Source organism: Bufo gargarizans, chromosome 1 (genome assembly GCF_014858855.1).
Source record: "Bufo gargarizans isolate SCDJY-AF-19 chromosome 1, ASM1485885v1, whole genome shotgun sequence".
NCBI classification, from domain to species: Eukaryota; Metazoa; Chordata; class Amphibia; order Anura; family Bufonidae; genus Bufo; species Bufo gargarizans.
In genome coordinates, this window is record NC_058080.1 from 268,089,730 (window position 1) to 268,116,529 (window position 26,800).

Consider the following 26,800-nt stretch of genomic DNA (forward strand, 5'->3'; position numbering starts at 1 on the left):
TAATAATGAATTGATGATTATTGGAAATTTGGGAAATTCTCATCTTTTTAACACCAAACTTTAGTTTTCAGTACAATACAATAAAATTACCTGCAATGATGTTATCTAGTAAGGTTGTGGGCATGCAGAAGATCCCAACTAGCAGATCACTGACCGCAAGATTTAAGATGAAGAGATTAGTAACTGTTCTCATATGCTTGCTGCTGAGAACAATGAAGCACACGACTCCATTGCCAAGCATGCAGAAGATAAAGATGAGCAAGTATGAGATAATGAACACTGCTGCTACAGAGGATCGATGAAGATAGAAATCCACATAAGTTATATTTTCATCTGCATTAGTCTGGATCCTGTTGATGGCTTTCTTGGAAGTCCATATCAAAGATATGTTCATGTCCATCTTTTCATTCATGGTAAACCTTAAAGATAAAGAGAACATAATCGGTTACAATCAAAATCCCCATATTTTATGCATTTTTTACATTATAGAACTGCTAAGAATATGAAAACTGAACCTTTTTTTTTTTTAAGTACTTACTGAATAATAGAAATTTTTCCCTGGTAAAAATTCAGACTCGCATCCCATTATAACAGTAATGCCTATATTTAGCAGTTTGATCATTTTATTGCCTTTTATAATGACACAGCTAATTGGAACACTACTACTGTGTGCTGCAGAGCGAAAGGCAACAAAAAAATTGGATATTAAACTTACATACTAGAAAGGCATGTTGTTATCAAAATTGACATTATGTAGATTATGACTGCATATATATTTTTATACATTTGTAAACTACTTAATCAACAATTGTTAACTTTGATAACCAAATGCTGGAAAGGCATGTAAAAATATAGTTTTCAGGAATACTGTTTATTTTCTCTAGTAATCAATTGACTTCAATGAAAGAACACGAGCGTAATGCTGACTATACACATAATGGTAAAAAAATACCCAAATATGCTTTCCACATGATTCATCCACAAATGTGTCAGTACACTGCTGATACGAGTGGGCATTAGGCACCCTTAAATAGGTTGTCTCACTTCAGCCAATGGCATGTATCATGTAGACAAAGTTAATAGAAGGCATTTACTAACGTATTGTGATTGTCCATATGCCTTCTTTGCTGTAAAAATGTTTTTTGTACCCAAGATTCTCAGATATGAAACACAAAAAGCACCACAAATGTGCTTGTGCATCATTTACCCTGAGTGGGTGTGTTACAGGAAAATATGGTTCCCAGACAGACCCTCAGTCCGATGACCACACTACATATACCTAATAATTGCATACAGAATATACTAAGATTATTCAGTGATATTCGCCGATTGAGCTATCAGTATGCTCAGAAGCCATTTGGTCAGTGTGTCCTTTGTTAGCATATCAAAGACAGGAAGGTAACATTGTGAAAGCAGTTAGGCAACATTCTCTTGCCTAACAGATTAAAAGATATTATAGTGGTGATTAGTGATGGATGAACATCGGCTGTGACATTTCGCAAACGTGTGTTCGCAAACAAATTTTCGCTAACCGCGCATTCGCGGCGGGCCCCATTCACTTTAATGGCAGGAGAACCTGAAAAACCTTCAGGTCATATTTGCAGCCAACAAATACTTACTAGAAATGCACAAATAGTTCCACAACATGGACAGTGACATACCAGGGGGGATCAATGGCAAACATTTCCACAAAAAATATGTATTTTAATCAGGGGCCATTTTTATATGTCTTAAAGGGAAACTCTTAAAAATGTGCCCTGCTGGAGCCTAGAAGATTTTTATTTTAGGCCACGGGAGTACAGGTCATAAAAATTAGGAATTCACCTGACAGAAAATAACTAGTGATTATGTGGCTGGATGTACATTAGGCAGTCACTGAATAATAATTTTACTGTGGAGTACAGGCCCCATAAATTAGGCATTCACCTGACAGATTAGTACAAGTGATTATGTGGCTTGAAGTTTATTTGACTGTCAGTGGATAACAATTTTATCATAGGTCAGTACAGGCCCCAAAAATTAAGCATTCACCTGACAGATAAGAACAAGTGATTAGGTTGCTGGAGGAATATTAGGCAGTCACTGAATAACAATTTTACTGTAGACCAGTGGAGTACAGGCCCCCAAAAAGTAGGCATCCATAAGACAGAAAAGGACAAATGATTATGTGGCTGGCTGGAAGTACATTAGGTGGTCACTGAATAACAAATTCACTGTAGAGCAGTGGAGTACATGCCCCATAAATTAGGCATTCACCTGACAGAAAAGAACAAGTGATTATGTGGCTGGAGGTATGTTAGATGGTCAGTGGATAACAATTTTACTGTAGGCCAATATAGTTCCCAAAAATTAGGCATTCAACTGACAGAAAAGAACAAGTGATTATGTGTCTGGAGGTACATTAGGCAGTCACTAAATAACATTTTGATTGTAGACCAGTGGAGTACAGGCCCCCAAAATTTAGGCATCCACCTGACAGAAAAGAACAAATGATTATGTGGCTGGAGGTACATTAGGTGGTCGCTGAAAAACAATTTTACGGTAGGCCAGTGGGGTACAGGCCCCAAAAATTAGGCATTCACTTGACAGAAAAGAACAAGTGATTATGTGGCTGGACGTATATTAAGCGGTCAGTGGATAACAATTTTACTGTAGGCCAATATAGGTCCCAAAAATTAGGCATTCACCTGACAGAAAAGAAAAAGTGATTATGTGGCTGGAGGTTCATTAGGCAGTCACTGAATAACAAATTTACTGTAGGCCAGTGGAGTACAGGCCCCCAAAATTAGGCATTCGTCTGACAGAAAAGAACAAGTGATTATGTGGCTGGAGGTACATTAGGCGTTCACTGAATAACAAATTCACTGTAGAGCAGTGGAATACAGGCCCCATAAATTAGGCATTCACCTGACAGAAAGGAACAAGTGATTATGTGGCTGGAGGTATATTAGGCGGTCAGTGGATAACAATTTTACTGTAGGCCAGTACAGGCCACACAAATTAGGCATTCACCGGACAGAAAAAAAAAAGTGATTATGTGGCTTGAGGTTTATTAGGCAGTCACTGAATAACAAATTTATTGTAGGCCAGTGGAGTTTAGCCCCCCAAAATTAGGCATTCATCTGACAGAAAAGAACAAGTGATTTTGTGGCTGGAGGTATTTTAAGCGGTCAGTGGATAACAATTTTACTGTAGGCCAATATAGGTCCCAAAAATTAGGCATTCACCTGACAGAAAAGAACAAGTGATTATGTGGCTGGAGGTACATTAGGCGGTCACTGAATAACAAATTCACTGTAGAGCAGTGGAGTACAGGCTCCATAAATTAGGCATTCACCTGACAGAAGAGAACAAGTGATTATGTGGCTGGAGGTATATTAGACGGTCAGTTGATAAAAATTTTACTGTAGGCCAATATAGGTCCCTCAAATTAGCCATTCAACTGACAGAAAAGAACAAGTGATTATGTGGCTGGAGGTACATTAGGCGGTCACTGAATAACATTTTTACTGTAGGCCAGTGGAGTACAGGCCCCAAAAATTAGGCATTTACTTGACAGAAAAGAACAAGTGATTATGTGGCTGGAGGTACATTAGGCGGTCACTGAATAGCAATTTTACTGTAGGCCAGTGGAGTATAGGCCCCAAAAATTAACCATTCACCTGACAGAAAAGAACAAGTGATTATGTGGCTGGAGGTATATTAGACGGTCAGTGGATAACAATTTTACTGTAGGCCAATATAGGTCCCAAAAATTAGGCATTCACCTGACAGAAAAGAACAAGTGATTATGTGGCTGGAGGTACATTAGGCGGTCACTGAATAACATTTTTACTGTAGGCCAGTAGCGTACAGGCTCCAAAGATTTTGCATTCACCTGACAGAAAAGAACAAGTGATTATGTGGCTAGAGGTATATTAAGTGGTCAGTGGATAACAATTTTATTGTTGGCCACAGGCCCCAAAAATTAGGCATTCATCTGACAGAAAGGAACAAGTGATTATGTGGCTGGAGGTACATTAGGCGGTCACTGAATACATTTTTTTCTGTAGGCTAGTAGAGTACAGGCCCCCAAAATTAGGCATTTACCTGACAGAAAAGAACAATATGTGGCTGGAGGTATATTAGGCGGTCAGTGGATAGCAATTTTACTGTAGGCCAGTACAAGCCCCAAAAATTAGGCAATCACCTGACAGAAAAGAAAAAGTGATTATCTGGCTGTAGGAATATTATATGGTCAGTGGATAACAATTTTACTGTAGGCCAGTGGAGTAACGGCCCCAAAAAAATAGGCATTCACCTGACAGAAAAGAAAATGTGATTATGTGGCTGGAGGTATATTAGATGGTCAGTGAATAACAATTTTACTGTAGGCCAGTATAGGACCCACAAATTAGGCATTCACCTGATAGAAAAGAATTAGTGAATATTTGTCTGGAGGTACATTAGGCGGTCACTGGATAAAACTTTACCGTAGGCCACTAGAGTAGAGGCCCCAAAAATTAGGCATTCACCTGACAGCTGTATATACATAAGACAAGGACCATTCTAGTTCTGGGTGTTGGCAGATGTGTGGGCTGGCATGAGGAAATTCAATTACACGTGGTCGTCACACGTGTTGAATTCCTCCAAGATCTATGCCTCATTCATTTTTTGAAATGTGAGGTAGTCCTCAGACAGGACACTTTATGAGGGGCAAGCCAAGAGTTCAAGGGCAAATAGTGCCAGCTCTGGCCACAGCTAAAGCCTGCACACCCAGTAGTCGAGGGGTTCCTCGCTTCTCAGAGCGTCCACATCGGCTGTTAACCCGATGTAGTCGGACACCTGTTGGTCTAGGCACTCCCAGAGGCTGGATCCGTAGGGTTGGCTGCAAGAATGATCTCCTATCTGAATTGACTAACACATCTTCAAACCGCCCTCTTCTTGCAGGCACGGTAGGATTGGTACCTGCACCTGTTTTTCTGTTGGTGGAAATTCCTCTGCCAGTGCCTACAACAGCAGAATGCAGCATCTCTCACAGCAAGGCCTGGAAATGCTGCATTCTGCCAGCCCTCTGTGATGCTGGTAACATGTCCGCCATTTTGTTTGGTGGACTAAGTTTGTTGCCACCCAGTACTGGTCTTTGCCCTTTATGCTTTTTATACGGGGTCCCTCTACAAGAACTGGAGCATGAAGGCCCCCATTTGCACTAAATTGGATGCGGTGGAGTGCCCTGGCTCATGCTCATCGCCCAGGAGAATGTCGTACTCTGTCTCCTCCCCCCATCCACGGACAACATCAGAGATCCCCGAAAAGTTTAAAGTCCCTCTCAAAGCCTGCTCTTCTTGCTCATCCTCCTCCTTCCCCCAGCCACCATCCTCCTCTGACTCATCTTCACACTCCTGCTGACTTTTCTCAGATGGAGTATCCCCCCCCTGGGAATTCATTCAGCATTGCAATTTCCTCATCTTCCTACTCCTGCTCCTCGATGGGTTGACCAATGACACGATGCAATGCATGCTATAGTAAGAAGGCGTAAAGTACGATGTCACTGATGGTTCACTGGCTGCGACTGGCCAGGTAGGTGTTCTCATCAAATGGCCGCAGAAGTCTGCATGCATCGCTCATGAGCTGCCACTGGCGTGGTGAAAAGAAAACAAGCTCCCCAGAACATGTCCTGCTGCAGAGTTCGTACAGGTAGTCGTTAACGGCATGTTGCTGCTGGAGAAGCCTATGAAGCATATACAAGGTGGAGTTCCAGTACGTTGGACTGTCACAAATCAGACGTCTGATGGGCAGGTGGTGTCGCAGCTGAACGTCAGCAAGGCGAGCCATGGCCGTGTAAGATCTTCTAAAATGGCCAGAGGATTTCCTGGCCTGACGCAAGACATCCTGGACCATGGGGTATTTGGCAAAGAATTGCTGCACGACTAAGTTTAGGACGTGTGCCATGCACGGCACGTGTGTCATTTTGCCCTGTTTCAGCACGCTCAAGCAGATTGGCACCGTCTGTCAAATTGAGCGGGGTTAGCCACTAATCGGCCTGTGACCACAGAACTGAAAACAGTGCAGGAGTGGTGTGGCTCTTGGCTTCCAGCCACAGCACAGCATGGCAACGTCTCACCTGGCACGTCAAATAGGCTCTGGGGGGCTTGGGGGGTGCAGCGGAAGAGGCGGTAGCAGTGGAAAAGAAGGAGTCAGCTGAGGAGGAGACTCAGGATGGAGTAGGAGGAGGAGAATAAGAGGCAGGCCTGCATGCAATCTGTGGCAGTAACACCAAATCCACATGGGTGCCACAGGTTACAAGCTTGACGGCCGTTAGGAGGTTCACCCAGTGGGCAGTAAAAGTTATGTACCTTTCCTGCCCGTGTTTGATAGACCATGTGTCTGTGGTCAGCTATATCTTGGCACCAACACTGTGTGCCAGAGATATATTGACTTGCCGCTGAATGGAAAACCCTTCTGGGAGAAATATTTCCTTCCAGGGAATTTCCATTGCGGTGTGACAATGGCCACAAATTTTCTAAAGGCCTCAGAGTCCACCAGTTTATATGGCAGTAGTTGGCGGGCTAGCAGATCCGACAAGCCAGCGGTCAGCCATTGGACAAGAGGGTTATCCGGCATCATCAACTTTTTACGCTCAAACATTTGGGCCACGGAAGCCTGCCTCCTGCCAGATGAATGCAACAATGGCATGGTGGAAGGTGGAGTGGAGGACAAATCGGAGGAGAGAGGAGAAGAGGCAGGATGTGGAGTGCCGGGAGTGTGGCTTTGTGGGTTCTGATGGCGTTGCTCCCACTGGGCTCGGTCATGTGAGGCCAGGTGCCTTCTTAAGGCGGTCGTCCCTAGGTGAGTTTTGGGCTTGCCGCGACTTATGCGTTGACAGCACAGGCTGCAGATGGCAACACTATTGTCAGCAGCTGACATGTTAAAAAAAAGCCCACACTGCGGAGCCATTTGCCGGCGTCCTGGGAGTGCAAGATGTGGCCGTGCATGGTGGATGGCTCACTCCAGATACATTTGCAGTCTGCTTTTTGCCTCCTGTGCACTGTAAGTTCTTCCTGCTTCGCCTCCTTCTCCTCCCTATCTGCTGCTCCATCTCTCACTCTGAACTCTCCACCTCTTCCTCTCTTGTGGGCACCCACGTGAAGTCCATTGACACGTCGTCATCATCATCACCTTTACCACCACTGACATTAAAGATCTCAAAGTAGGCAGTAACAGCAGGAACCACCCTCATTGGGCTGATCTGGGTACTGCACATCGGTAAGTTCTAGGAATGGATGGAATAATAATTCCTCTGACTCGAGTGGAGGGGCTATGGTGGTGGTAGTGTCTTTGGGGGTGCACACAGCAGAGAGTTTGGAGGGTGCAGACACAGAGGATGAGGAGGGTGCAGAAGGCTGAGTAAGACACTCAACCAACTCCTTCGACATAATCGCACGCACCTTCTCCAACTTCCTACTTAGGCTCCGGCCTGGTGCACCTGCCCAACCCCTACCACCTCTGCGGAACGGCCTGCCTCTTCCTCTGCCGGTCACTTTCAAAATTACCCTATATATCAATCCCCTTAATCAGTTTTTTGTGGAAAAAGGTACATCACACCCCTCAATCAGTATTTTGTGGAAGCAGGTGTATCGCAGGCCTCAATCAAAATTTGGTGGAAGCAGGTATATTGCACCCCTCAATCAGTATTTTGTGGAAGCAGGTATATAGAACCCTTTAATCAATACTTGGTGGAAGCAGGTATATCGCACCCCTCAATGTTTATTTTGTGGAAGCAGGTATATTGCAACCCTCAATCAGTATTTTGTGGAAGTTGGCATATCAAACCCTTTAATCAATATTTTGTGGAAGCAGGTGTGTCGTAGGCTTCAATCAATATTTGGTGGAAGCAGGTATATTGCACCCCTCAATCAGTCTTTTGTAGAAACAGGTATATAGAACCCCTTAATCAATATTTGGTGGAAGCAGGTATATTGCTCCCCTAAATCAGTCCTTAAACCGAAATGAATAAGTATATATAATAGTACATTTAAAGGAAACCATCTCCTCACATGCACAAAGTGTGCAACCACACGAAATCCAATCATGTAGCTACATGATTATACAAAAATGATAGTTACATAAAAAAAGTGCTAAATAATAAAATTTAAGAACGGAGCATCAAAAAGAAAGTGAAAAAATACATGATATATAATGTAGAGGGCTGAAAGTATACATAAATAGATATATGATACATAATTTAGTGCATGATTAATATATAATAATAAAGAATAATAAATGGTGAATTAACATAATTTGAAGGTCCATGTGATACATTTAGATAAAATTATATAATCCATAACAACAAAGTGAGTTAGTGACAAAATGTAAAAATAAGATAAAACATAAAATATAATCATGTATAATCATGTAGCTACATGATTGATGTTTGTGTGGTTGCACACTTTGTGCATGTAATGAGATGGTTTCCTTTAAATGTACTAATATATATACTTACTCACACACTCCCTGGAACGCAGCGTCATTCAGTGGAGCGCATCTTCCGGGTCCTGCTGTGTACTGTGATCTGTCGGCGCACAGGATCAAGTTATAGTGCACACCTAGTGCACTATGTCCTGCCACTGTGCGTGGTCAGGACACCACAGCGGGACTCGAAGGAAGACCGGGGAAGGTGAGTACAGCCAGTACAGCACTACTCTTAGCTCCCCGTGCCTCCCACTTGCTAATGACTGCATACATAATGGCAGCAGTCATTAGCAATTAGACTATAAGATGGACTGCCGCTTTTTCCCCATTTTGGGGGAGTGCATCTTATAGCCCAAAAAATATGAAAAAGTATCTGTGAGGGTTATATGTTACTCCTGGGGGTGTATGAAGGACTGTAGGGTGTGTATATAATACAAAGAGTAAGTGGGTTTTATAGGAAACAAAAACAATACTATAGGAATAGAATAAAAGGTACGGAATGCAGAGATATATACATTTCTAATAGCATAACTCCCTTTATCAGGGTGCTACTAGGGACTGCATTATTATTTACATTTACTGTGCACTTCATTCACAACCCTGCATACAGGTATATATAACTCATACATTCCTCGCAGGACTCATGGAATTACTTAGGTTTATTCAGATACAGATTCATACAGATGGACATTGGCGTGTCAGGTAAGAAACATCAGAGAACAAATATCCTGCAGCCATTGCTAGATGAACCTATCCATATGGAAGGAACTCTGAACCAGTGGTAGAACTAGAGATGACTGGGCCCCGCAGCAATTTTTTGAATGGGCTCCCCCAGCAACTGAGAAATCGCTCTCTCTGACATGGCCAAGCAGCCGCTTCATCTGTTTACTACAGTGTCTTTGTATATTTCAGTTTATAATACTGTAGAGAGGGCCCTGACAATAAAAATCTTTTAGTCTTCTTCCTAAGTCGGCCCCTTCTGAGTTCCGGCCCCAAAGTAGCTGCTTCACCTATAGCTACGCCCCTACTCTCAACCGATTTGGATATGATGAATTCATCCTTGCAGATTATGTACACCCATACTACACCCATATGTGCTGATTGTCTTTCCCTTCAGCAGATGGGATCTTCCAGCAAGACAATACGACATGTCATTCAGCTAGAAATCTCTGCCATTGGTTAGAAAAGCATGACCAAGACTTCCAAGTACTACCTTGGCCCTGTGAATCCCCAGACTTGAATCCAATCAAACATCTGTGGGACCACCTCAATCATAGTGTTCGCTCTACGGATCTTCCCCCATGCACCCACCAGTAGCTGTAGGATGTGCTGCAGTCAACATGACTCCAGACACCTGTCACAGCCTATCAGGCCTTATTGAGTCACTTCCAGCCTGTCTAGCTGTTGTCCATCCTGCACACTGCGGTTTTCTTTGGATATTAGCTGGTGATCATAATAATGTGACATGACTGTGTATGACAGCTGTACTTAGCCATGTTAAGACGTTTCTCACTTCATGGTCCAAATTCCTATGATCTGAAAATAATACTAATTCCTCCTTCGGCCTATCACAGTGGTCTTCAGCTCCCACCCACAGAGATGGTCACACTCTGGATCTGATCTTTACCCGCTTTTGCTCCCTATCTAACCTTTCTAACTCGCCTCTCCCCCTATCCGACCACAACCTACTCACCTTCTCTTCACTGGCCTCTTCTGTAACCCCCCCCCGGTCCACACACCAGCACACCCCCGCAGGAACCTTAAACATCTCGACTGTCGCTTGCTTTCTGACTCTCTTCTCCCACTCTCTACCATCTGCTGCCTCCAAGACCCAGAAGCTGCTACCTCCCTATACAACACCACAATAAGTACAGCTCTGGACACTGTTGCCCCCCTCACACATAACAAAATCCGGAAAATCAACAGACAACCCTGGCACACCAACCTGACCAAGAAACTCAGACAAGCTTCCAGGGCTGCTGAGCGACGATGGAAAAAATCCCCTTCTATAGATAATTTCACTGCATACAAGCAATCCCTTCTCATATTCAAATCCTCACTCGCTGATGCAAAACAGGCCTACTTCTCATCTCTCATATCTTCCCTGTCACACAGCCCTAAACAACTTTTTAGCACTTTTAACTCCCTTCTCCGTCCCCCAGCGCCCCCACCCTCTCCTCTCTTCTCAGCTGAGGACTTTGCCAAATATTTCAAACAAAAGATAGTCCACATCAGAGAAAGCTTTACTACACAGTCCCCACAGACCCTCTACACAACTGCTCGGTCCTCTCCCCCCAAAACCCGCTTCTCCACCATTACAGAAGAAAAACTCTCCACTCTACTCTCCAGATCACATCTCACCACCTGTGCACTTGACCCGATCCCATCCCACCTCACCGCAGTGTTTATCCCAGCCCTAACTCATCTCTTCAATCTATCACTAAACTCTGGTGTCTTCCCCTCTGCTTTTAAACATGCTACCATTACACCCATCCTCAAAAAGCCTTCACTTGACCCATTTTCCTTGTCCAGTTATCGCCCCATATCACTTCTTCCGTATGCCTCAAAGCTACTTGAACAACATGTCCATTCAGAACTGTCCTCCCACCTCTCCTCCTCCTCCCTCTTTGACCGCCTACAATCCAGCTTCCGAACCCACCACTCGACCGAGACTGCCCTTACCAAAGTCACCAATGACCTACTGACAGCCAAAACCAAGAAACAATACTCTGTCCTCCTTCTCCTTGACCTGTCCTCTGCCTTCGACACGGTTGACCACTCCCTTTTGTTGCAAACTCTCTCATCTCTTGGCATCACTGATCTGGCTCTCTCCTGGATCACATCATACCTCACAGACCGGACGTTTAGCGTCTCCCACTCCCACACCACCTCCTCGTCTCATGCCCTCTCTGTTGGTGTCCCGCAAAGCTCTGTCCTAGGACCCCTGCTCTTCTCAATCTACACTTTTGGCCTGGGACAGCTCATAGAGTCCCATGGCTTTCAGTATCACTCCTATGCTGATGACACACAAATCTACCTCTCTGATCCAGACATCACCACCTTACTATCAAGAATACCACAATGTCTATCTTCTATATCATCCTTCTTCGCCTCTCGCTTTCTTAAACTTAACATGGATAAGACAGAATTCATAATCTTTCCCCCATCTTGTTCAACCCCCCCAACAGACCTATCTATCACGATCAATGGCTGCACATTATCCCCAGTCAATAAAGCCCGCTGCCTTGGAGTGACCTTAGATTCTGCCCTTTCCTTCCAACCGCACATCCAAGCCCTTTCCACCACCTGCCGCCTCCAACTCAAAAACATCTCCCGCATCCGTGCTTTCCTTAATTTCGAATCTGCGAAAATGCTCGTACATGCCCTCATTATCTCCCGCCTAGACTACTGCAACATTCTCCTCTGTGGCCTTCCATCTAGCACCCTCGCACCCCTCCAATCTATCCTCAACTCTGCTGCCCGACTAATCCACCTCTCACCTTATTACTCCTCTCCCCTCTGCCAATCCCTTCACTGGCTCCCCATTGCCCAACCAATCCACTTCAAAGTACTGACAAACGCATACAAGGCCGTCCATAACCTGTCCCCTCCCTACATCTCTGAGCTACTTTCCCGATACATCCCCACACGCACTCTCCGATCCTCACAAGACCTCCTTCTCTCCTCTCCTCTTATCGCCTCTTCCCACAATCGACTCCAAGATTTCTCCCGTGCATCCCCCATACTCTGGAACTCGCTACCCCAACATATCAGACTCTCACCTACAGTGGAATCCTTCAAAAGAAACCTGAAAACCCACCTCTTCAGACAAGCCTACAACCAATAACCCTGCTGCCTCTATACCGCCATGACCAACTTAACCCGCACCTACTGTGTCCTTCTCCCATACCATGTAGATTGTAAGCCCTCACGGGCAGGGCCCTCTCTCCTTCTGAACCAGTTTGTAACTCATCTTGTTTATGATTAGTACAATTGTCTGTGTTATGTATGTGCACCGCTTATCATATGTACAGCGCTATGGAATGAATGGCGCTTAAATAATAAATAATAATAATAATAGTAAATAATAATAATAAAAAAAGATCTATTTTTATAATCACACTACTGAATTTACCAACATGATAACCAGGATGGTAATAAAAATGATTTTGTAAATAGGGGGTAGAATGCAATTTACCCCCCCCCCCCCCAATAAATAAATAAATGAAGGACTTAGGCTACTTTCACACTAGGGTTTTTTCTGGATCCAGCAGGGTTCAGCAAAAATGCTTCCGTTACTGACAATACAACCTTCTACATCCATTATGAACAGATCCGGTTGTTTTATCTTTAACATACCCAAGACGGATCCATCATGAACTCCAATGAAAGTCAATGGGGGACAGATCTGTTTTCTATTGTCAGATTGTGTCAAAGAAAAAAAACTGATCTGTCCCCATTGACTTGCATTGTGGGTCTGCATGATGCGGTTTGCTCTCCGGTATGAGAATGGAACGGAATGCATTTTGGAGCATTCCGTTCTGTTCAGTTGCGTTTGGTCCCCATTGACAATGAATGGGGACAAAACGGAAGTGTTTTGGGTTTTTTTCGGTATTGAGACTTTATGACTGGGGATGAGCTTACCCGAACTGTATAGTTTGGGTTCGTACCGAATTTTGGGGTGTCTGTGACACGGACCCGAACATTTTCGTAAAAGTCCGGGTTCGGGTTCGGTGTTCGTCGCTTTCTTGGCGCTTTTTGAAAGGCTGCAAAGCAGCCAATCAACAAGCGTCATACTACTTGCCCCAAGAGGCCATCACAGCCATGCCTACTATTGGCATGGCTGTGATTGGCCAGTGCAGCATGTGACCCAGCCTCTATTTAAGCTGGAGTCACGTAGCGCCGCACGTCACTCTGCTCTGAACAGTGTAGGGAGAGGTTGCAGCTGCGACTGTTAGGGCGAGATTAGGCAGTGATTAATGCCTCCAAAACACTTAAGTCAGTGATCGATCTACAGCTGTGGACAATTTTTTGGCTATATCCTACATCAGGGGCAAGCTGTCACCAAGTGCATTTAACCATCAATAGTGTGGTTATTTTTTGGCTATATCCTACATCAGGGGCAAGCTGTCACCAAGTGCATTTAACCATAAATAGTGTGGTTATTTTTTGGCTATATCCTACATCAGGGGCAAGCTGTCACCAAGTGCATTTAACCATCAATAGTGTGGTTATTTTTTGGCTATATCCTACATCAGGGGCAAGCTGTCACCAAGTGCATTTAACCATCAATAGTGTGGTTATTTTTTGGCTATATCCTACATCAGGGGTAAGCTGTCACCAAGTGCATTTAACCATCAATAGTGTGGTTATTTTTTGGCTATATCCTACATCAGGGGCAAGCTGTCACCAAGTGCATTTAACCATCAATAGTGTGGTTATTTTATGGCTATATCCTACATCAGGGTCAAGCTGTCACCAAGTGCATTTAACCATCAATAGTGTGGTTATTTTTTGGCTATATCCTACATCAGGGGCAAGCTGTCACCAAGTGCATTTACCATCAATAGTGTGGTTATTTTTTGACTATATCCTACATCAGGGGCAAGCTGTCACCAAGTGCATTTAACCATAAATAGTGTGGTTATCTTTTGGCTATATCCTACATCAGGGGCAAGCTGTCACCAAGTGCATTTAACCATCAATAGTGTGGTTATTTTTTGGCTATATCCTACATCAGGGGCTAGGCTGTGCTTGCTATTTTATTGAGGTGCCAAAATAGCAGTACCCTACATCTGGTGTTTCAGTTGTGGCCAGCCAATTGTAATACTGTCTGCTGTCTGGCAAAGGATATATTTTTGTTCAGGGTTGAAATACAATTCCCAACTTAGCAATTTCCTAAATTAGTGGTTTCTGCTGTATCAGGGCTACTTTAAATCTATTCATTAAAAGGGTATATTAGATTCAAGGTGCTGATAGGGTCATTCTCAATAACTTCACACACACGCTACTGTGCAATTCCAAGTCTAATTCTGTCTGTAAACGTATATCTGTCACCCAGCGCCTAAATAATAGGCCTCAAATTTATATTCATCTAAATCTGTGGTTATTGTTGAGGCTGGTCAAGTTATTTTGGGTCCGTCAAAGCACAGTTTTTGTTCTGGGTTGAAATACAATTCCCAACTTAGCAATTCTCTAAATTAGTGGTTTCTGCTGTATCAGGCCTACTTTAAATCTATCCCTAAAAGGGTATATTAGATTCAAGGTGCAGATAGGGTCATTCTCAATAACTTCACACACACGCTACTGTGCATTTCCAAGTCTAATTCTGTCTGTAAACGTATACCTGTCACCCAGCGCCTAAATAATAGGCCTCAAATTTATATTCATCTAAATCTGTGGTTATTGCTGTAGCTGGGCAAGTTATTTTGGGTCCGTCAAAGCACAGTTTTTGTTCTGGGTTGAAATACAATTCCCACTCTAAATTAGTGGTTTCTGCTGTATCTGTAAACGTATACCTGTCACCCAGCGCCGAAATAATAGGCCTCAAATTTATATTCAGCTAAATCTGTTGTTACTGCTGTGCCTTTATTAGTGTAATACGGTACCTAAATAGATAGCCAGATAGTGTTAGCTGTCTGTAAAAAAAGGCCTGAATTTGAATTCAATACATTGGGCCAAATAATATTTTTCTTATTATGGTGAACGGTAACAATGAGGAAAACATCTAGTAAGGGACGCGGACGCAGACATGGTCGTGGTGGTGTTAGTGGACCCTCTGGTGCTGGGAGAGGACGTGGCCGTTCTGCCACAGCCACACGTCCTAGTGTACCATTTACCTCAGGTCCCAGTAGCCGCCATAATTTACAGCGATATTTGGTGGGGCCCAATGCCGTTCTAAGGATGGTAAGGCCTGAGCAGGTACAGGCATTAGTCAATTGGGTGGCCGACAGTGGATCCAGCACGTTCACATTATCTCCCATCCAGTCTTCTGCAGAAAGTGTACAGATGGCGCCTGAAAACCAAGCCCATCAGTCTGTCACATCACCCCCATGCATACCAGGGAAACTGTCTGAGCCTCAAGTTATGCAGCAGTCTCTTATGCTGTTTGAAGACTCCGCTGGCAGAGTTTCCCAAGGGCATCCACCTAGCCCTTCCCCATTAGTGGAAGACATAGAATGCACTGACGCACAACCACTTATGTTTCCTGATGACGAGGACATGGGAATACCACCTCAGCACGTCTATGATGATGACGAAACACAGGTGCCAACTGCTGCGTCTTTCTGCAGTGTGCAGACTGAACAGGAGGTCAAGGATCAAGACTGGGTGGAAGACGATGCAGGGGACGATGAGGTCCTAGACCCCACATGGAATGAAGGTCGTGCCACTGACTTTCACAGTTCAGAGGAAGAGGCAGTGGTGAGACCGAGCCAACAGCGTAGCAAAAGAGGGAGCAGTGGGCAAAAGCAGAACACCCGCCGCCAAGAGACTCCGCCTGCTACTGACCGCCGCCATCTGGGACCGAGCACCCCAAAGGCAGCTTCAAGGAGTTCCCTGGCATGGCACTTCTTCAAACAATGTGCTGATGACAAGACCCGAGTGGTTTGCACGCTGTGCCATCAGAGCCTGAAGCGAGGCATTAACGTTCTGAACCTTAGCACAACCTGCATGACCAGGCACCTGCATGCAAAGCATGAACTGCAGTGGAGTAAACACCTTAAAAACAAGGAAGTCACTCAGGCTCCCCCTGCTACCTCTTCTGCTGCTGCCGCCTCAGCCTCTTCTGCTGCTGCCGCCTCGGCCTCTTCCTCCGCCTCTGGAGGAACGTTGGCACCTGCCGCCCAGCAAACAGAGGATGTACCACCAACACCACCACCTCCGTCACCAAGCATCTCAACCATGTCACACGCCAGCGTTCAGCTCTCCATCTCACAAACATTTGAGAGAAAGCGTAAATTCCCACCTAGCCACCCTCGATCCCTGGCCCCGAATGCCAGCATTTCTAAACTACTGGCCTATGAAATGCTGTCATTTAGGCTGGTGGACACAGACAGCTTCAAACAGCTCATGTCGCTTGCTGTCCCACAGTATGTTGTTCCCAGCCGGCACTACTTCTCCAAGAGAGCCGTGCCTTCCCTGCACAACCAAGTATCCGATAAAATCAAGTGTGCACTGCACAACGCCATCTGCGGCAAGGTCCACCTAACCACAGATACGTGGACCAGTAAGCACGGCCAGGGACGCTATATCTCCCTAACTACACGCTGGGTAAATGTAGTGGCGCTGGGCCCCAGGCGGAGAGATGTTTGGCGCACGTCCTTCCGCCGCCAAGGATCGCAGGGCAACATTCTTTGCCTCCTGTTGCCTCCTCCTCCTACTCGGCTTCCTCCTCCTCTTCTTCCACCTGCTCATCCACTCAGCCACACACCTTCACCACCAACTTCAGCACAGCCCGGGGTAAACGTCAGCAGTGAGCCTCAAGCCCGGCCTGGTGGTGTGCGATAATGGGAGAAATCTCGTTGCAGCTCTGGGACTAGCCGGTTTGATGCACATCCCTTGCCTGGCGCATGTGCTGAATTTGGTGGTGCAGAAGTTCATTCACAACTACCCCGACATGTCAGAGCTGCTGCATAAAGTGCGGGCCGTCTGTTCGCGCTTCCGGCGTTTACATCCTGCCGCTGCTCGCCTGTCTGCGCTACAGCGTAACTTCGGCCTTCCCGCTCACCGCCTCATAAGCGACGTGCCCACCAGGTGCATCACTTCACCACCAATGACTGGGCCTCCATGCGAGACCTGTGTGCCTTGTTGCGCTGTTTTGAGTACTCCACCAACATGGCCAGTGGCGATGACGTTGTTATCAGCGTTACAATACCACTTCTATGTCTCCTTGAGAAAACACTTAGGGCGATGATGGAAGAGGAGGTGGTCCAGGAGGAGGAGGACGAGGAAGAGGGGTCATTTTTAGTACTTTCAGGTCAGTCTCTTCGATGTGACTCAGAGGGAGGTTTTTTGCAACAGCAGAGGCTAGGTACAAGTGTGGCCAGCCAGGGCCCACTACTGGAGGACGAGGAGGACGAGGATGAGGAGGAGGTGGAGGAGGATGAGGATGAAGCATGGTCACAGCGGGGTGAAACCCAATGCAGCTCGGGCCCATCACTGGTGCGTGGCTGGGGGGAAACACAGGACAATACGCCTCCCACAGAGGACAGCTTGTCCTTACCTCTGGGCAGCCGGGCACACATGAGCGACTACATGCTGCAGTGCCTGCGCAACGACAGCAGAGTTGCCCACATTTTAACGTGTGCGGACTACTGGGTTGCCACCCTGCTGGATCCACGGTACAAAGACAATGTGCCCACCTTACTTCCTGCACTGGAGTGTGATAGGAAGATGCGCGAGTACAAGCACACGTTGGTAGACGCGCTACTGAGAGCATTCCCCACAGGGGAACAAGTGGTAGCACAAGGCCAAGGCAGAGGAGGAGCAAGAGGTCGCCAAGGCAGCTGTGTCACGGCCAGCTCCTCTGAGGGCAGGGTTAGCATGGCAGAGATGTGGAAAAGTTTTGTCAACACGCCACAGCTAACTGCACCACCACCTGATACACAACGTGTTAGCAGGAGGCAACATTTCACTAACATGGTGGATCAGTACGTGTGCACACCCCTCCATGTACTGACTGATGGTTCGGCCCCATTCAACTTCTGGGTCTCTAAATTGTCCACGTGGCCAGAGCTAGCCTTTTATGCCTTGGAGGTGCTGGCCTGCCCGGCGGCCAGCGTTTTGTCTGAACGTGTATTCAGCACGGCAGGGGGCGTCATTACAGACAAACGCAACCGCCTGTCTACAGCCAATGTGGACAAGCTGACGTTCATAAAAATGAACCAGGCATGGATCCCACAGGACCTGTCCATTCCTTGTGCAGATTAGACATTAACCACCTCCCCTTAACCATATATTATTGTACTCCGGGGCACTTCCTCATTCAATCCTTTTTTTTTTTTTTTTCATTTTACCATTATATTGCGGGGAAACCCAAAGTTGAATGAACCTCTCCTCTGTCTGGGTGCCGGGGCCTAAATATATGACATTGGACTGTTCCAATGTTGGGTGACGTGAAGCATGATTCTCTGCTATGACATGAAGACTGATTCTCTGCTGACATGAAGCCAGATTCTCTGTTATGGGACCTCTCTCCTCTGCCTAGGTGTCTGGGCCTAAATATCTGACAATGGACTGTTCCAGTGTTGGGTGACGTGAAGCATGATTCTCTGCTATGACATGAAGACTGATTCTCTGCTGACATGAAGCCAGATTCTCTGTTACGGGACCTCTCTCCTCTGCCTGGGTGCCGGGGCCTAAATATCTGACAATGGACTGTTCCAGTGGTGGGTGACGTGAAGCTTGATTCTCTGCTATGACATGAAGACTGATTCTCTGCTGACATGAAGCCAGATTCTCTGTTATGGGACCTCTCTTCTCTGCCTGGGTGCCGGGGCCTAAATATATGACAATGGACTGTTCCAGTGGTAGGTGACGTGAAGCCTGATTCTCTGCTGTGGGGCCTCTCTCCAATTGATATTGGTTAATTTTTATTTATTTTATTTTCATTCATTTCCCTATCCACATTTGTTTGCAGGGGATTTACCTACATGCTGCTGCCTTTTGCAGCCCTCTAGCCCTTTCCTGGACTGTTTTACAGCCTTTTTACTACCGAAAAGTTTGGGTCCCCATTGACTTCAATGGGGTTCGGGTTCGGGACAAAGTTCGGGTCGGGTTCGGATCCCGAACACGAATATTTCCGGGAAGTTCGCCCGAACTTCTCGAACCCGAACATCCAGGTGTTCGCTCAACTCTACTTATGACGATCTCAATACCAGAAAATATTAATGCTAGTGTGAAAGTAGCTTTACTGAAAGAGAAATTAAGCAGCAATTCTTCTTATCTTGTGCAATAAACAAGTCTTAGTATAACAAAGAAAATCAAGAACACTCCTGCGCTCCCATACAAGAAATCCACCAACCTCCAATTGGAGGTCCGCTGCACAGTGTATATAATGGGCTTTGCTGCTGCCGCCCAGGATACAAGATTGGTTAAATGTTAATTACCTTACGGTACAAACTTACACTGGCGCTGGTCGGTAGAAATATAACAAATCGAGTGGAGTGGCTAGATGAATGTTCCGGGTTCCCGTTCCTGTGTAAGGAAAAGTAAATCTTCACTGCTCACCTACTAGCATTCACACTGCTCCGGCCGGTAGCTGTGTGGTGCGAGGGAGCAGACTACAGATTCGGCGTCCAGGATTTTCTGTGCGTGTGACGTCACCGCGAAGTGCTACTGGTATTCCCAGAGATCAAAGTTCATCCGACGCGTTTCTGAGCCGTCGGGCTCCTTCATCAGGGATGGTCTGACCCTTGAAACTTTGATCTCTGGGAGCACCAGTAGCACTTCGCGGTGACGTCACACGCACAGAAAATCCTGGACGCCGAATCTGTAGTCTGCTCCCTCGCACCACACAGCTACCGGCCGGAGCAGTGTGAATGCTGGTAGGTGAGCAGTGAAGATTTACTTTTCCTTACACTTCCCTACACACAGGAACGGGAACCCGGAACATTCATCTAGCCACTCCACTCGATTTGTTATATTTCTACCGACCAGCGCCAGTGTAAGTTTGTACCGTAAGGTAATTAACATTTAACCAAGTCTTAGTATAAAACAGTGTTACATTTATGACAAGAGATGTGCTTCTAGTTTACCATAGAAACACGGAGTGCACTTAGCTGTTGTCAGGGGATCTTTTCCCATTTGGAAAGGGAAGTAGAGCATACCTTATGTACTCCACTGCACAGCCTGAAAAATCACACATATGTGTCATGAATGTGCCACACTTTAATCGTCCACTTAGCAACAGCATAGGCAATAAATACACTAATCAGCTCCCATGTGACAACAGGAGCAAACTGAGAATGATAAAACGTCAGCACCCATCTGAGTTATAATATATTATTATTAGAATTTGTAGTAAAGCATTATTTTAAATCAATTTCAGTATTCCTACAGCCTATAATAAAATCCATGTTAAAGTTCAAGCACAAGACCATAGCCTTTTTTTGCAGTCCACAAATTGTGGTTCCCCAAAACATGGATATCGGCCTTGTGTGTACTGCATTTTGTGGGAAAAAAAATGTCCAACCCATAATAGAACAGTGCTATCCCTTTCCGTAAAACGGACAAAAGTAGGACATTGAAATATTTCTTTCCCCTCCCATTCGGAGAGAGGAAAACATTCACCCATTTTGCTTTGATAGCAAGGGTCTAAAAGCTTGGCTATCGTCAGACTGCTTGATGTCACTGTGTAGGCAAGTGACCATACAGCTTGAAATTCTGGCCAGCATGCTTGAGGAGCCAGTTTGTTTTGACTCTGTCCCTCACTGAGACGATTGGGTTTCCTGACCGGTGCCATCGTCATCACCGTCCTCTTGCTGCTCCACTTCTGACTCTTCCTCCTTCTCCTCTTGCAGTGGCAGCTCCTCATCCTTCTCCTCCATGGCAGATGCCCTTTGTGGGTCCCAAACAGCTACAGGGTGGAAAGTAATACGCGCTAGCAGTTTTTCCACTGTTGACCCCTGCTGAAAGAGCGCCAGTGTCTTTTCTAAGATAAATATGAGGGGGAATAACCCTGTTTTTGCCGCAGTGATCCCTGCCAACAAACTTTGTGGTTTCTTCAAAGGGCTTCAGTGCCTCAGCTGCCAGTGCTTGACCTCAAAACAACACATGCTCACTGATGCTATGACAGTCTGGTGCTTGACAAAATCATTCACAGCTTTTTGCTGCTCGTACAGACACTCAAGCATGTGCAATTTTGAATTCTAGTGAATTGGCACATCACATATTAAGTGGTGCAGCGGTGGGCTCGTCTGTTGCTGCAAGTCTAGTATTGGATGAAATGCTTAGAAAGTCTCCTGGACATTGCCAGGACCTTGCACAACCCAATATACTTATTTAGAAAGCATTGCACAACTGACTTGATGACCTGCACTATGCAGAGAGCATGTGTTATTTCCCCAAGAATCAGGGCGGCCACAATGTTGCGCCCATTGACACCTAATATCTTTCCCAGTTGGAGTTGGTGAGGTGACAGTCAACGGGATGTTTTCTGCTTGATGTACTTTAGCAACAGCTTGTCGTTGAGGCTACACTCGTCCAGGCCGATCAACTCAAGCATGGCAATGCTTGACTTGACATATGTGATAGGAAGGAGGAGTAGTGAGAGCAACGCTGTACCCACCTGCTGTTGTGAATTGGTGAGCGTTCATGGAGGAGCAGGCAGAACAATGCCTGGTGTGGGAAACAGGACAACACAATTGTGGTCAAGAGGGCCTGGCCTCATTGCCAAGGAAGCCTTTTTGGGAGAAATAATGCCAGTTAACTGTCTTCCAGTTATGTTGAGTGCACACCATCAACTCCCTAAAGAGAGCAGAATCAACTAAATGGTATGGCAGCAACTGTACTACCAGCAACTTGGCCAGGTGGGAATTAAGCTTGCGTGTCGGGCGTGTAATGTTGTTTCCTGGCCATGCATGCTGTTGTCCATGGCTGATGATGGAGAGGAGGAGTCTGAGTGGGAGAAGTAGAAAGAGATGATTACAATGTGAAATACACCATAGTGCCCATTGATGCGGCCTGGCTGCTGCAAAGGGGACTGGGAGAAGGAAGGCACTCCTGCAGTGGTAGTTGGCTACCACCTTTGCTTGCCCACGGGATGGCAAGAAGCTCCTTCATGTGGTTCAATAGAGCTGCGGTGCCTACATTTGTGCTTGTCAGTTTTATGTTGTTCTTGTACAGCTTGCACAGGGCAATACTTTTGTCTTCCGGCAGCATGGAGAAAAACTGCCAGATGGGATATACTCGCACAGAGCTATAGGGAGCTGTGCTTGGCTTATCTCTGGCATGTTTTGGGTCTAACCCAACTACAGTGTCAGCAGCATTAACAGATGAAGCAGATGTGGTTCTGCTCTTTGGGAGGTATGTGGCCTCTGCTCTTTATTGCTGCCACTGCATTATGACCCTCCTCCTCTAATGTTGCCTCCTCCTCGGTGCCCTGATTCGGCTTCTAGGTCCGGTCCAGCACACAATCATCATTGGAGTCCTCACCTTCCCTTTTGCTTCTATCAGACTGTGGGATATCATGGTGGGTTCTTTGCCCCCCCTCCCCTGCTCTCCCCGACTGCCACTGTTGCTGCCCCAACATCAATAGCATGGCTACAGGGGCCACTACTACCACCACCACCAACATGGCTATGCCTGGGGTATGCAGTCTGCAGCTTCCTCTTTCACCTCCTCCTCAGGATGTAGCACCAGATAGACCTTTACAGCTTGTGGATGTACTATGCAGTTACCTTTAATAATATTTGAGCATTGTATAGAGTTCAGACATGGATATGTGCCAGTTTCCTGCCGTAACAATGTCATTTGTTTGGGCGGATTTTTGAAACTTCATGCATCAGTCCTAATGAGTTTTTGGGACATCTGTAACCCATTATCATTGGATTTTTTAAACTCAGTTATACAGGGAGTGCAGAATTATTAGGCAAGTTGTATTTTTGAGGATTAATTTTATTATTGAACAACAACCATGTTCTCAATGAACCCAAAAAACTCATTAATATCAAAGCTGAATATTTTTGGAAGTAGTTTTTAGTTTGTTTTTAGTTTTAGCTATTTTAGGGGGATATCTGTGTGTGCAGGTGACTATTACTGTGCATAATTATTAGGCAACTTAACAAAAAACAAATATATACCCATTTCAATTATTTATTTTTACCAGTGAAACCAATATAACATCTCAACATTCACAAATATACATTTCTGACATTCAAAAACAAAACAAAAACAAATCAGTGACCAATATAGCCACCTTTCTTTGCAAGGACACTCAAAAGCCTGCCATCCATGGATTCTGTCAGTGTTTTGATCTGTTCACCATCAACATTGCGTGCAGCAGCAACCACAGCCTCCCAGACACTGTTCAGAGAGGTGTACTGTTTTCCCTCCTTGTAAATCTCACATTTGATGATGGACCACAGGTTCTCAATGGGGTTCAGATCAGGTGAACAAGGAGGCCATGTCATTAGATTTTCTTCTTTTATACCCTTTCTTGCCAGCCACGCTGTGGAGTACTTGGACGCGTGTGATGGAGCATGGTCCTGCATGAAAATCATGTTTTTCTTGAAGGATGCAGACTTCTTCCTGTACCACTGCTTGAAGAAGGTGTCTTCCAGAAACTGGCAGTAGGACTGTGAGTTGAGCTTGACTCCATTCTCAACCCGAAAAGGCCCCACAAGCTCATCTTTGATGATACCAGCCCAAAACAGTACTCCACCTCCACCTTGCTGGCGTCTGAGTCAGACTGGAGCTCTCTGCCCTTTACCAATCCAGCCACGGGCCCATCCATCTGGCCCATCAAGACTCACTCTCATTTCATCAGTCCATAAAACCTTAGAAAAATCAGTCTTGAGATATTTCTTGGCCCAGTCTTGACGTTTAAGCTTGTGTGTCTTGTTCAGTGGTGGTCGTCTTTCAGCCTTTCTTACCTTGGCCATGTTTCTGAGTATTGCACACCTTGTGCTTTTGGGCACTCCAGTGATGTTGCAGCTCTGAAATATGGCCAAACTGGTGGCAAGTGGCATCTTGGCAGCTGCACGCTTGACTTTTCTCAGTTCATGGGCAGTTATTTTGCGCCTTGGTTTTTCCACACGCTTCTTGCGACCCTGTTGACTATTTTGAATGAAACGCTTGATTGTTCGATGATCACGCTTCAGAAGCTTTGCAATTTTAAGAGTGCTGCATCCCTCTGCAAGATATCTCACTATTTTTGACTTTTCTGAGCCTGTCAAGTCCTTCTTTTGACCCATTTTGCAAAAGGAAAGGAAGTTGCCTAATAATTATGCACACCTGATATAGGGTGTTGATGTCATTAGACCACACCCCTTCTCATTACAGAGATGCACATCACCTAATATGCTTAATTGGTAGTAGGCTTTCGAGCCTATACAGCTTGAAGTAAGACAACATGCATAAAGAGGATGATGTGGTCAAAATACTAATTTGCCTAATAATTCTGCACTCCCTGTACTTTGTTATGCTTTGTTGAGGAGGGGCCAGTGTTTTTGAATAATATGTAGAATTTTTGTGGTAATGGATGGTAGCTAGTTATAAATGGAAGCAGAGGAGGCACTTGATTTTTAATTTTTTTTTGGGTATTTGTTTGGAATTTTTATTTCTTTTTCCAATAAATCTAGTGGACATCCCCTTTTTCTGAACTTTTCTGTCATTTTATTGAGTCTAATTTCACTGAGCATTGCTCACTATACGTCTGACTCTTATAACATAATGCTTGATTATTTTACACAAGTAGTCACTCAAGAACGCCTAAAGACTCACTACCGAGGCCACAGTTTAAGAGAGTAAGCCATATAGTTAATTATGGGCAACAATTAAAGATCAGGAACCATAAACATCTAACCCCTTCCCAAAATGTGCCGTACATGTATGGCACTGACTGGGTCCGGAAAAATTGCGCCTGCTTGTGAGTGCAGCAAGTGCCATAGCGAGGTGCCTGCAGATACATGAGGGTAATGTCTGCAATTGGCAATAATGCCAATCGCAAATATTTAGCCCCTCAGATGCCATGGTCACATGTGAACTTGGCATCTGAGAGCTAAAAAAAACAGGAGCTCACGCTCCTAGGGCTGGATCGGCTCCCCCTAGTGGCAAATGGTGGAGGCATTCATTCAATGTGGCAGCTTAAATCTCTGTGAATGTTCTGAGGCTTCCACAGCTATGCCTCTATGGAGACCCTGCCTGGGGCAGGGCTCCTTAGGAACATAGCAAAATTGTCATAAGACTTTAATGCTTATGCAGTGGAGTGTATTTGAGAAGCAATCTGATGATCACTTGTTCAAGTTCTCAAGCAACCTAGGGGAACTATTTAAAAGTGTAAATAATTCAAAGCACCTAATTTCCTCCAAAATATAAATAAATAAGCAATATAAAAATAAAAATCATAGGCATCACTGCATACAAAAGTGTCCATACTATTTAAATATAAAAATATTTATCCCATACAGTGAATGGCGTAAAGGAAAAAAAAAATCAATATCGCCGCTTCACCTCTAATATTAATTAAATAAAAAGCGATTAAAAAGTAAGAAATACAAAATGGTATCAATGAAAAGTACAGATTGCCCCTCAAAAAATAAGTCCTCACACAGCTCAATAGACATAAATGAAAAAGTTATAGGAGCTAGAAAATGGTGATACAAAGAAAAAAAAAAGTTATTTTTAAAATATTAAAACACAAAAAAAAAAAAATATACAAACGTGATATCACTGTAATTGTACTGACCTGGAGAATCGAGGTCTCAGGTCAGTTTTACCACAAAGGGAACACCATAAAAAAAAAAATCATAAAACTGTGGCAGAATTGCAGGGTTTTTTTTTCCAATTCCAAAGCCATTTGCAATATTTTTTTCCAGCTTCCCACTCAATTGTATGCAAAAGTAAATAGTGCCATTAGAAAGTACAACTTGTTCTGCAAAAACCATGACCTCAAACGGCTATGTGAACAGAAAAGTATAAAAGTTATGGTTCCAGGAATGCAGGTAGTAATAATTGCCCAGGGTACAATTAACCAAGCTGAACAAGGTAAATTTGTCCAGAGATCAAGTGTAAGGCAGTTGCAAAAGGCCCTAAGCAATTTTAGTAAACAAGAAAATATGAGAAAATCGTGAAATCCGTGCCGCTTTTAACAACCTGAGCCTTTTTCAAACCCACATGCAACATTACTGGACAAAGTTTTGTTGTCATGGTAATGAAACATAATTATCATGCACTTGGCATACATCTGTGTGGGGACATCATCCATAGTATGCAAAGCTTCAGAAAAATAAGATTAAGTTTACCAATAGTTATGTCCTAAAATGACCTTCAACAAACCAGAATTAAAGGGGTTTTCCAAGATGAATATATTGATAGCCTATCTTTAAAGGGGTTGTGCACTTTGGGGGAGGGGTTTGGCACCCCCTTTACTTTTTTAGAAGACCTATAAAGGGAGGTATACTTACCTGCTTTCCGGCACTGGCTTCCAGATCGTTCTCTTCCCAGCCTCGGTTTCTCTGCTTGACTTGCAGGATGTAAACTTCTGTGATTAATTGCTGCAGCCCATGTGTGACCTCCAGTTCTGTGAGAAGGTCTGACAGAGGTTCTTCTCTACTTCTTGTATGACGTTGTTTGTTTTGGTTTTTACTTTGTCATCTCCTTTCCTTCTGCCAGGTATCACTTATTTAGA

General features: G+C 44.8%; 1 protein-coding gene across 3 annotated transcripts in view; it reads right to left on the reverse strand.

Annotated features, from left to right (window-relative positions):
• Positions 1–26,800, reverse strand: part of NPFFR2 (neuropeptide FF receptor 2) — a 359,549-nt gene that overhangs the window by 130,212 nt on the left and 202,537 nt on the right. For all 3 annotated transcript variants that reach the window (XM_044277078.1, XM_044277072.1, XM_044277087.1), the window contains exon 2: positions 91–419. In XM_044277078.1, coding sequence (XP_044133013.1) covers positions 91–412 — 322 coding nt within the window. In that variant the 5' untranslated portion in view covers positions 413–419. The remainder of the gene's footprint in view (positions 1–90; positions 420–26,800) is intronic.